The 12,706-nt window shown below is 41.3% G+C and overlaps 1 protein-coding gene across 6 annotated transcripts in view; it reads left to right on the plus strand.

Annotated features, from left to right (window-relative positions):
* pde1ca (phosphodiesterase 1C, calmodulin-dependent a) overlaps positions 1–12,706 on the plus strand; it is a 114,371-nt gene that overhangs the window by 79,492 nt on the left and 22,173 nt on the right. For all 6 annotated transcript variants that reach the window (XM_010899021.4, XM_010899023.4, XM_010899022.4 and 3 more), the window contains 6 exons: positions 3,301–3,417; positions 5,650–5,790; positions 10,802–10,902; positions 11,370–11,498; positions 11,709–11,810; positions 12,058–12,178. In XM_010899021.4, coding sequence (XP_010897323.2) covers positions 3,301–3,417; positions 5,650–5,790; positions 10,802–10,902; positions 11,370–11,498; positions 11,709–11,810; positions 12,058–12,178 — 711 coding nt within the window. The remainder of the gene's footprint in view (positions 1–3,300; positions 3,418–5,649; positions 5,791–10,801; positions 10,903–11,369; positions 11,499–11,708; positions 11,811–12,057; positions 12,179–12,706) is intronic.

The raw sequence follows: 12,706 nt of genomic DNA on the forward strand, positions 1-12,706 counted from the left end.
TGCTCCATTTTGGTTTGCGAACCTCTGGCCAACCACTCCAACCAGGTGAAATGTATTGTGTCTGCCGTGCAGCCTCTCACTACCGGTGGTCTGGTTCTTGTTCCTCTTCTCCCTACACTCCAAGTCTCTTAGCGCTGTCATTTCCTATGGAGATATACCCAGGTGAAAACACAAATCTCTGTATGCCTGGCCCTCATCTCTGCTTGGATGGCAGCCCACCACCTTAAGCTTCAGAGGACTGAGCTGTTCAGGTTTCCTAGGAAGGCCTGTCAATCATGGTTGACAACAGCACAGTGTCCTCCTCCCAGAGTGCAAAAACCTTGTGGTGACCCACAAACGGCACACTGCTGTTCTCTGCATACATCAAAGCAATGACACGATCCTGCAGGTTCATGCTCTCTTTGTAGAGTACGTCTTTACCTCACTCAGAAAGCAGTGTAGTTCTTCAGGCACTTGTTATCTCACGTCTGGATTACTGCACCGCTGTCTCGGTGGGACTCTTGGTGTGTTCAACCAAACGCCTGCAACTGCGCTCTGGTGTTCATCTTTCCCAGGTTTTCCCATGTCACTGCGCTTCTTCATACTCTACACTGGCTTACAGTTGTAGCTTGAATCCACTTCAAAGCTATGGTTCTAGCGTAAAAAAGCCACAATAAGAGTATCTCCTCCCTATCTTCAAGCGATGCTCAATCCCTTCATCCCTACCCAGGCTCTTTGGTCAATCACCTCTTGGCTCTCAGCTTCTCTGACCGCTTCGTGGGCAGTTTCCGATCCACACTGTCAAAACTTATCTCTGTCCTGGCACCTCAGTGGTGGAACCAGCTTCCCTTGGAGACTAGGAAAGCAGTCTGCAGTATACCTTTCGTAGAGTACGTCAAATCCATTGCCACATTGGTCTGTTGTCTTTTGTTTACTTTTTATTTGTGTGTTCTTCTTTCCAGCAATGACTGTGGCAGTCAACTAATTCATTGATTAGAATGCACTTACTACTAAACTGTGGTTTTTTTAAAATGCATGCACTTACTGTAAGTCCCCCTGGAGAGGATTGTCTGCTAAATTGCAGAAATGTAATTACCCTCATCGTTTTGAGATATGTTTTCACACTTTCTCCTGGTAGCAAATATTTCAATAGCACTGTGGAGCGACAATTGACAAGTGGAGAAATAGATTAACCACATTTAAAATACAGCCAGGTAAAGACAACAGATAGGTGTCAGAGTTGGCTTTAGGTGGATGTGGCTTCTCACATTGACATGGTCTTTATTTTTTTGTACATCCAAAATTGGCATTAACATTAACTTACAGCCTGTAGGTCAATATCTATACAAAAACAGAAAACCCTAAATTGCTAACCAGTACATTTCATGAACAGACAGAACCAATTCATTTCAGTTTGAATCAGTATGTCAACAGCCAGCATTGCCTGTTTGAAATGACCTGTCCCACATTGTGCTCTTGACTAGAATTTAAAAAAACCTATGATGGAGGTTCTCTTGGCACTGTTTAAACAATCTTGTACACATGAGTTACCAAACTACCCAAATCCATCGTTTACCAAACTGCCAATATATGCCATTTTCAACCACGGCGGTTCATACATGGGTGCAGTTTCCATCTGCAAACTTTACCACAGATGATTGCTTGACAACGTAGAGGTCTCAGAGACTCATGTAGCATATGATACATTTGATCTTACAGTGTTTTCAAATAAAGTTTGGTAGCGCCCTATGACAGATGTTTAATATAGTTGTACATTGTATGTACGAGTCATAATTATAAACAGGGAATTACGGTAGAAGCTACCAAGCTACCATAAGGTAGACTGCTCCAAGGTAGCAAAGATTTTTGTATCCAAAAAGGTCCAGGGGCTTGCTTTATGCCAAGTGTGGACGTTATTTGTCATTTTTACTATTAGAATGTTTGGTTAAGTTGGTAGAAACGTGACAGCATAGAAAAAGCTAGCATGATAGCTCATCCTCCTACAAGCTCTGTTTTTCCATCTAGTCAGTCTGTTGTCTAGTATAATTTTCTAAGTTATGAGCTTTCTCTCTCTCACTCTCTACTTGGGCAAGTCTCTATTCAAACTGGCACACACACACACACACAAACACAGGATGAGAACACACACAAGGATCTAGGTTTTGTGCTCATCAATCCTTGTCTCCTTATCAGGACTGTTAAAGGAGAGGACTGGGCGGGGCCTTTGGCTTTCGCGTTTGGTGCTTTCCATCAACTAGGAACAACATATCCTAATCCAAACATGTACTGGCGTGTGTAGGGAAGTCTCACAGAGGAGCAGCAGTTAAATCTTCAAGTTTGCACAGCCGTAATAAATATTTTTGTTAATTCAGCAAGGTCAGTTTCTAAGGAAATTAACATCTTTTTCATAGGATTTCTAAAGCTTTGTGCTGATTGGTCAATTCTTGATCATCTCTTGGTTCAGGCGGCATCTCCAACTGTTGGACGAAGGCATGAGGCGTTGTTATTTCTTGGTCGTGGATTGCACGATGATCAGTTTGACTCAACTTTGTCGGGGGTGCCAGGCATCTTTGAGCCTGCTCTCTTCCTCTTATTCTGTCCCCCCAACGCATACATACACACACACACAAACACACACACTCTCCATCTCTCTCAGTATGCCTAGAGGCTGTATAAGCCAGTGGCAGCAGACAGAGATGGAGAGTTGGAAAAAAACTTCCAATTTAAAGATTTAAATCTTTAATGTGTTCCAATACAAATGGCCCCTGCATGTCAGAAGAACTCTATAGAACTTTGTTTGAAAGATATATAAAAAGGGGGGAGGGATAGAGGAAGGGAGTTGTTGTTTAAAGAATGATAGAGAAAGGGGAGGGAGGGAGGGAGGTTGAAGGGGGAGTGAGGTAGAGAGAGAAAGGTGAGTAAGAAAAAGAGAGAATGATTATATCAATAACTCACCTCTAGCTGTAGAAGATTATTTTCGTGTTCATTGTTACTAAGTTCATAATATTATTACTCGTAAAACCCCATCATCAAAGAAACTAGAAGTGACTTCTGATGTCAAGACATATTTACTGCTCTCTGGTCTCTGTCTTTTGCTTTAGGCTCTACCTTTCAATTGACCAGGCAGCTTATAAAGATAATTTATTGAGTAAGAATTGAAATTGTAGTTTTTTTATAACCAATATCAAGCAAAATGAATGAATTCACAGATGCACAGAACTTTTGTTTTACTACTGCTTCCTATGGATTTGTCTGACAGACTCATTCAAATTCAGATGTGGACCTGTAATACTGATCGTTTTGATATTGACTCATTCTCAGCACGTTGACACATGGTCATTTGATGTGTTTGCCCTGAACGACACAAGTGGGGACCATGCGCTGAAATTTATATTCTACGAGCTGCTCACCAGATATGACCTCATCAATCGCTTCAAGGTAAGCATCTCATTCTCTCCCATTCCCTTATCTGTCTCCCCGGAGGCCTCAGTGTGTGACGCCCTTTTAAGTCCCTTTTAATTCCATTATATCAGAAGGTCTCAGAGGTTCTACAACTACCTGGACCTGCATACGAAGGTGTTTGTTAAACGCAAAGAAGAAAACAGAACTTGTACAGTGGGGAGAACAAGTATTTGATACACTGCCGATTTTGCAGGTTTTCCTACTTACAAAGCATGTAGAGGTCTGTAATTTTTATCATAGGCACACTTCAACTGTGAGAGACGTAATCTAAAACAAAAGTCCAGAAAATCACATTGTATGATTTTTTTAATAATTAATTTGCATTTTATTGCATGACATCAGTATTTGATCACCTACTAACCAGTAACAATTCCAGACCTGTTAGTTTTTCTGTAAGAAGCCCTCCTGTTCTCCACTCATTACCTGTATTACTGCACCTGTTTGAACTCGTTACCTGTATAAAAGACACCTGTCCACACACTCAATCAAACAGACTCCAACCTCTCCACAATGGCCAAGACCAGAGAGCTGTGTAATGATATCAGGGATAAAATTGTAAACCTGCACAAGGCTAGGATGGGCTATAGGACAATAGGCAAGAAGTTTGGCGAGAAGGCAACAACTGTTGGCGCAATTATTAGAAAATTGAAGAAGTTCAAGATGACGGTCAATCTCCCTCGGTCTGGGGCTCCATGCAAGATCTCACCTCGTGGGGCATCAATGATCATGAGGAAGATGAGGGATCAGCCCAGAACTACATGGCAGGACCTGGTCAATGACCTGAAGAGAGCTGGGACCACAGTCTCAAAGAAAACCATAGGTAACACACTACACCGTCATGGATTAAAATCCTGCAGCGCACACAAGGTCCCCCTGCTCAAGCCAGCGCATGTTCAGGCCCGTCTGAAGTTTACCAATGACCTTTTGGATGATCCAGAGGAGGAATGGGAGAAGGTCATGTGGTCTGATGAGACAAAAATAGAGCTTTTTGGTCTAAACTCCACTCGCATTGTTTGGAGGAAGAAGGATGAATACAACCCCAAGAACACCATCCCAACTGTGAAGCATGGAGGTGGAAACATAATTTTTGGGGATGCTTTTCTGCAAAGGGGACAGGACGACTGCACCGTATTGAGGGGAGGATGGATGGAAACCTGAAGGATCTGGAGAAGGTCTGTATGGAGGAGTGGGCCAAAATCCCTGCTGCAGTGTGTGCAAACCTGGTCAAGAACTACAGGAAACGTATGAGCTCTGTAATTGCAAACAAAGATTTCTGCATTTCTGATGTATCAAATACTTGTCATGCAATAAAATGCAAATTAATTACTTAAAAATCATGCAATGTGATTTTCTGGATTTTTTATTCCGTCCCTCACGGTTGAAGAGTACCTATGATAAAAATGACAGACTTCTACATGCTTTGGAAGTGGGAAAACCTGCAAAATCGGCAGGGTATCAGATTGTTCTTCCCACTGTATGTTTCTCGCTTACAAGAAAAGATGGGTTTAAACAAAAAAACTGTCCCCCATCTTTTGGTCAGTTCTTTCAGAATATTTTAATGAAAACTAAGAATACATTAAAGGAGAATACAGACTTCTAGGCAATCAAGAAAGAGACAATATGTCTTGTGAAGATTCCCTAAGTTGAGCATCCTATGAATCAGGTTTGAGGAGGGGAAGTGGGGGGTAACTTTGGTCAACTCTCAGGTCAACTGGGGATAACCTGTCAAATTAAACAGTCACCTTTTTCTATGGCAATAAAAATCCTTCAGAACCAACCTGCTCTAGGGACTAGTTTAATCATTTTATTTATTCATTGCTATCAAATTATTTGCATGTTATAACATTTTCGTGCTCAAACAATTTGCACGTAATGTGCAGGTGATTTGATAAGCTCAACAAAGCACATCAAAGAACGCATTAATGATAAATTATGAATGAAAACACTTCTAATAGCTTATTTTACATCATAACTTGCTGAATTTGTAAGATACCTTGTTTATGTTGTTTTTTACAAAAATGTAAATGTGGCACTGATTCAGTATTGTTTGATGTTTTGATGTTTGATGTTTCAGAATTGTCTAAATGTAGAGTCAGGCCTTAAGCTATATGCATACGTGTGACATGCACACCCAATAACAAGCCTGATTTTTCCACTCAAGTGACTCGCTGAGCTCTGCTGATGATGTTATTTTGGTTTGTTGTACAGATCCCTATTTCTGCCCTTGTGTCCTTTGTGGAAGCCTTGGAGGTTGGCTACAGCAAACACAAGAATCCCTACCATAATTTAATGCATGCTGCAGATGTCACCCAAACAGTACACTATCTACTACTGAAGACAGGCATGGTGGTAAGAGACACTCGCTTTATTATACTTTGTGTGTGTGTGTGTGTGTGTTTGTATGAACAAAAATCATCAAAAGGATTATTAAACTACGAAAATGTAACATTGTACGGACATATTGCTTATCAAGAAAAAGGTTATTTTTGAATTGGGTATATAGTAATTAGAGTTAACTGAACAATTGGGGTTAAATACACATTTTTGTGGACACCACAAAAAGGGGGGGAGCTTCTCTGGGTACAGTGGGGAAAACGAATGCTAGTCATATCTGCCCTTGGAAAATTATTTTAGTTAAGTTCCTGAGCGGCAGCATGAAAAGATTGACAGGCCTAGCGTTGGTAGTTCTACAAACAATGACAGCAGCAGAAAGGTAAAGTGTGCAGTGGCGAAAATCTGATATCAACTTTGGAGGGGACAATTACATTAAAATTTTTCAAGAGCTATTCTTGAGGGGGACACCAAAAGTAGTGCTCTGATACTGTTGTAGTTTGCACCCTCGGTTTTCTCGCTACTGTTGCTTTGCAAATTCAGCTATTGTGTGTGAACCCCACCAACATACAACAAACATACTGGATGTTAGCTACGTGCATGGAAGTGCCTTTCAAACGATTGACTCAAACACTGTCCTCTTTCCAGTTAAGGAACATTACATACATTGCATTGCAAGCTTCTCTCTTTGACTCAAGCTTCTCTCATTGCACATTTAGCATTGACATTTGTACTGCATTTGCCTTCATTGCACGTGTATACATTCCACTTGTACAAACCCGATTCCAAAAAAGATGGGACACTGTACAAATTGTGAGTAAAAAAGGAATAGAATAATTTACATATCTTATTAACGTATATTTAATTCACAATAGAATATAGATAACATATCGAATGTTGAAATTGAGACATTTTGTAATGTCATGCCAAATATTGGCTCATTTTGGATTTCATGACAGCTACACATTCCAAAAAAGTTGGGACAGGTGGCAATAAGAGGCCGGAAAAGTTGAATGTACAGATAAGGAACAGCTGGAGGACCAATTTGCAACTTATTATGTCAATTGACAACATGATTGGGTATAAAAAGAGCCTCTCAGAGTGGCAGTGTCTCTCAGAAGTCAAGATGGGCAGAGGATCACCAATTCCCCCAATGCTGCAGCGAAAAATAGTGGAGCAATATCAGAAAGGAGTTTCTCCAAGAAAAATTGCAAAGAGTTTGAAGTTATCATCTTCTACAGTGCATAATATCATCCAAAGATTCAGAGAATCTGGAACAATCTCTGTGCATAAGGGTCAAGGCCGGAAAACCATACTGGATGCCAGTGATCTTCGGGCCCTCAGACGGCACTGCATCACATACAGGAATGATACTGTAATGGAAATCACAACATGGGCTCAGGAATACTTCAAGAAAACATTGTCGGTGAACACAATCCACGGTGCCATTCGCCGTTGCCGGCTAAAACTCTATAGGTCAAAAAAGAAGCCGTATCTAAATAGGATCCAGAAGCGCAGGCGTTTTCTCTGGGCCAAGGATCATTTAAAATGGACTGTGGCAAAGTGGAAAAGTGTTCTGTGGTCAGACAAATCTAAATTTGAAGTTCATTTTGGAAAACTGGGACGCCATGTCATCCGGACTAAAGAGGACAAGGACAACCCAAGTTGTTATCAGCGCTCAGTTCAGAAGCCTGCATCTCTGATGGTATGGGGATGCATGAGTGCGTGTGGCATGGGCAGCCTACACATCTGGAAAGGCACCATCAATGCTGACAGTTATATCCATGTTCTAGAACAACATATGCTCCCATCCAGACGTCGTTTCTTTCAGGGAAGACCTTGCATTTTCCAACATGACAATGCCAGACCACATATTGCATCAATTACAATGTCATGGCTGCATAGAAGAAGGATCCGGGTACTGAAATGGCCAGCCTGCAGTCCAGATCTTTCACCCATAGAAAACATTTGGCGCATCATAAAGAGGAAGGTGCGACAAAGAAGACCTAAAACAGTTGAGCAACTAGAAGCCTGTATTAGACAAGAATGGGACAACATTCCTATTCATAAACTTGAGCAACTTGTCTCCTCAGTCCCCAGATGTTTGCAGTCTGTTATAAAAAGAAGAGGGGATGCCACACAGTGGTAAACATGGCCTTGTCCCAACTTTTTTGAGATGTGTTAATGCCATGAAATTTAAAATCAACTTATTTTTCCCTTAAAGTGATACATTTTCTCAGTTTAAACTTTTGATTTGTCATCTATGTTGTATTCTGAATAAAATATTGAAATGTGAAACTTCCACATCATTGCATTCTGTTTTTATTCACAATTGTACAATGTCCCAACTTTTTTGGAATCGGGTTTGTAATATACATTATACTTAATACTTGCACATTTTCTGCCCTCTTCTATTTGCACTTCTAGTTACAGGTAGATGCTAACTGCATTTCGTTGTACTGTACTTGTACTTGTTCAATGACAATAAAGTTTAATCTAATTGACTTGAAATCAGTTGCAAACAGCTGCAAAGACTGGTTGATGTTACTGTAGCTAGCTAGAAAACGTCGGTTAACCGCTAGCTAGCAAAGTGTGACATGTAATTCAATGCAGAGAAAATGAAGGCTGGTGACAGTTATAACTGTGTCTTATTTTATTGCGTGGTAGAAATAAAGAAATGTCTAAAATATCCTTTGTTAGATCTACTGAAAGTCTGCCACCAACAACAGACTCCATCAGATCCCACACACACACTGTACCTGCCCGACATGCCACTGCTGAGGTCTGGGGGGGCAGTGGATCAAACCATTGTGAGGCAATCTGCCATTTTTGTTACGTTAAAAACGTGCAATTAAATGTCTCTAATTAGCGCAATTGCTTTCACAGCATATTATTAGTATTATTGAAATTACGTCGTTATGTTCACAGTGATATATTGGGGGGGACAAATCATATTATTCCCCAGGATGGGAGGGGTCGTGTCCCCCCTGTCCCCCCGGGATTTCCGCCTATGAATGTGTGTCTAGTGAGAAAGGCAGGGAAGATGGAGATGACCCAGGTCTGACAAAGGCAGCTAACATCCAGGCCTTGTAACTTCCGGTGCAAATTTCTGTTCTTCTAGGTAGAAAAAAAGGACGATTGGCAAAATGGTAAGCAATATTCTCCGCCTGTATGTTCAAAGTGAGAAATCGATTAAAAATGTTTTGCCCAAAAAATGGGTAGGAAAGGCACTGCCTCTGCACGCACGTACCCATGGATGTGAATACTAAGCTCCGCCCCAGCACGCACGGATAGTAAAACAGAATGTGTGTCAGGGCCAGGGTACTGTAGTCTATATGAATCTCTCCATTCACTCTGACCTCAGCTCCTTTCCCTGCCCACACTCAGATCCTCTCTGTCTCTCCCCTTCTCTCCCTTTCTGTCTCACTCTCCTTCTCTCTAATTCCTTCTCTCACGCACTCCACTCTCTCTAGCCCCCTCTCTTTCTGTCCCTGACCCTATACCCTGCGCCCTACTGTGACTTCATTGATCATGGTCCTAGTTAATCTCTCCTGACTGTTGGATATTTATTCCTGTCACCTCCCTGCTCTCTATTCATTAACCTCCTGGTGCTGTGTTACTTGTTGTTGGGATGAGTCATGGTTTATGTTGAGAGCACGATGATGGGATAGGATGATTTCACAGAGTCGAGCTATTGAATTCTCATTGATCCATATGTGCCAGTCACACATGGTCCAATTGATGTGCTGGTGAAAGCGTCATTTAAAGTATGTACACGTTCATAGTAGAAAATGTTGTGTCCTAATTGGCACTATTCCTTTTGTAGATAGACTACTTTTAATCCGAGCCTTGTTCAAAGTTATTCACTTGAAAGGGAATATGGTGCCATTGAAGACACAGCCACATACTGGCTGAGGGACAGAAATGACAGCTGGTTTTTAGGAGCTTTGTCTCTGACACCTTTAAATCCACAGGAAAGCCTGTAAAACTGTCAGTAGGGTTTATGAGATGCTAGTCATCACTGTTATTAAAACGTGGAGGCAGCACATTCATAACCCAAAAGCTTCTATTTCTGTCGTAAAGCTATTTCAAACTGCCAACAAATGCCATTAAATAAACGTTTACTGTTTAGTGCCGGCATATTGCCTGAATATTAAGATATGAAAGTAAGTATAAGTTAATAAAGCTATAAACCGTGTGAAGAAAAGTAAACTAATAGTGGTTTTCTGTAAGATTAAAACTTCTCTCTTCACTTTTTATTTCATCACAGACCCATAACAATGTTACTGCTACTGCCTGTCGCCACAGTTACTTCTGTACAGCAGACAATTTGGGGTAATGAAAAAAGTCAGGGCAAGAACCAAATGTGATATGTTTCCTGCATAACAGAAACAGGACAGGCTTTCAGAAAAAAGGCACATTGTGTGAAAGGAATTTCAAAGGGGTAGAATTTAATTAATTACTTTCGATATCCAGAAATGTCTCTCGTATAAAAATATGTTTTATCATTCTATGAAAGACTGATGACGTGTTGTGTAGTTTTCTGTTTTGACTCAGGGAGGATTATGAAATATACATAGGTAGCTTTTTTCTGGTTAGGTGTATTGGAATGTAAGCAATGCTAACATGTCACCTACATTTACTTCACAATGCACCAACATCAGCCTCCACATTGTTTTTCTTTGGTTTGTTCTCGTCTAAATTGCCTTCATCACCTTTTGTGTCCCTCTAGCTCCTCCTCTACTCTCATACTCCTGTGTTTTCTCAATAACCTTCTTTTACTTTGTCTTTCTTTTCTTTCTAACATTCTGTCTCTCTACTTCTCCCTCAAATTTCAATGTGCTTTACTGGCATTGAAAATTTCTTAACCTGTTAAACAAAATGAACACCCAAACAATGAAACTTGACTTGTTAAGAAGACTTGAACACCCATTACATTTCAACCGAATAACACCTTTGGAAATAGCATATTGATATAATGAAATAATCCGTATTTTTCTCCCGTGTCCTGTCTCTCTCTTGTCTCCAGCACTGGCTGACTGAACTGGAGATCTTTGCCATGATCTTCGCTGCCGCAGTCCATGATTACGAACACACAGGGACCACTAACAACTTCCATATCCAGACCAGGTAATTGTCCCTGACAGGCGTAACACAGGCAGAAAATAGCACTTAGCAAGGGGAGAGAAAACAGAGTGAGGCCAGAGGCATCCAGACAAGGATGGGAACACATTGTTATGCATTTAGAGTAGTGATGATTAAAGACCGTGAATAGCACTTCTAATGCCACATCTGCCTCGTTATGACTGCCATCTTTTTTTTTTGCCTAACCATAACAGGTTCTGATCACTGGCAAAACGGTTTGACATTTCTACTGTGTACAGAATACGAATTACACTGCCTTTAACATGTATGCTCTGTATGTCCTCATATTGAGCTAATCAAATGTGATGATATGTAACCATTCATTGGATTAGGGCGTAAGAAGGGCACCACATTTAACCAAATGAAATGTATCCAAGATCTGACATTCCCGTTCAAATCAAACTATATTATTGTTATTGTTATTGTTTACCTTCTTTAATGTGTTTACTCAGGTCAGGCACAGCCATCTTATATAATGACCGTGCAGTTCTGGAGAACCACCATGTGAGCGCAGCCTACCGCCTCCTACAGGACGATGATGAGATGAACATCCTCCTCAACCTGTCCAAGGACGACTGGAGGTAGGACAGATCCTCTGAGTGTGGTGGATCCTGGTTGTAGAAATGGTGTCCTGCTCTGTCTGTCTGCACCTTTCTCCAACCTATATGTCTGTCTGCTCCACTCTTTGACATATCTGTCTGTCTGCTCCTCTCTGACATATCTGTCTGTCTGCTCCTCTCTGACCTATCTGTCTGCTCCTCTGTCCAACCTGTCTGTCTGTCCTATGGTAGAGAGCTCCGCGCCCTGGTGGTAGAGATGGTCCTGGCCACGGACATGTCCTGTCACTTCCAGCAGATCAAGGCCATGAAGAACTTTCTCCAGCAGCCAGAGGCGTGAGTGCCTCTTATATACCTCTATAATACTGTGTCTAGTCTATTTACAAATAGACAGTTTCCTGTTTATTACAGCAAACTGCAGCGCCCATTCATATTGTTCCCAACACTTATTAATGCTAACTGGTTTACCCTAAACCTTCGGCTGCCCTACAGGAGATTAACTAATTGATACCGAAAATGCAATAACCCCAATGCGCCATCTCTCTGATTAATCTTCTCGGTTCTATACTGTTTTTCTTTCTAGGATAGACAAGCCCAAGGCCATATCACTAATACTGCACACAGCTGACATCAGCCACCCGGCCAAGAAATGGGATCTGCACCACAGATGGACCACATCACTTCTGGAGGAGTTTTTCAGACAGGTAGTCTACTAACCCCAAACCCCAGATCTCTAACCCCAAACCCCAGATCTCTAACTCCAAACCCCAGATCTCTAACCCCAAACCCCAGATCTCTAACTCCAAACCCCAGATCTCTAACCCCAAACCCCAGATCTCTAACCCCAAACCCCAGATCTCTAACTCCAAACCCCAGATCTCTAACCCAAAAAACCCCAGATCTCTAACCCAAAAAACCCCAGATCTCTAACCCAAAAAACCCCAGATCTCTAACCCCTCACCCCAGATCTCTAACCCCTCACCCCAGATCTTTAACCCTAAACCACAAACCATTCACCACTTAAACAGAGTAAAACTGAAACTTAATCCTAACACCTAAAACCTGATCCTTACTCCTAACAATAATAACTCTACTATCTTCCTTGCCTCTAAACACTTTACTAGATCTTGATTCAAACTCCTACTCTGAGTGGTTTCAAATATGGACCCTGTTCAGATGTGTGGTATAAGATCCATTACACCAAGTCATATATATTTGGCTAGCATTTAACT

This window comes from Esox lucius, chromosome 21 (assembly GCF_011004845.1).
Source record: "Esox lucius isolate fEsoLuc1 chromosome 21, fEsoLuc1.pri, whole genome shotgun sequence".
NCBI classification, from domain to species: Eukaryota; Metazoa; Chordata; class Actinopteri; order Esociformes; family Esocidae; genus Esox; species Esox lucius.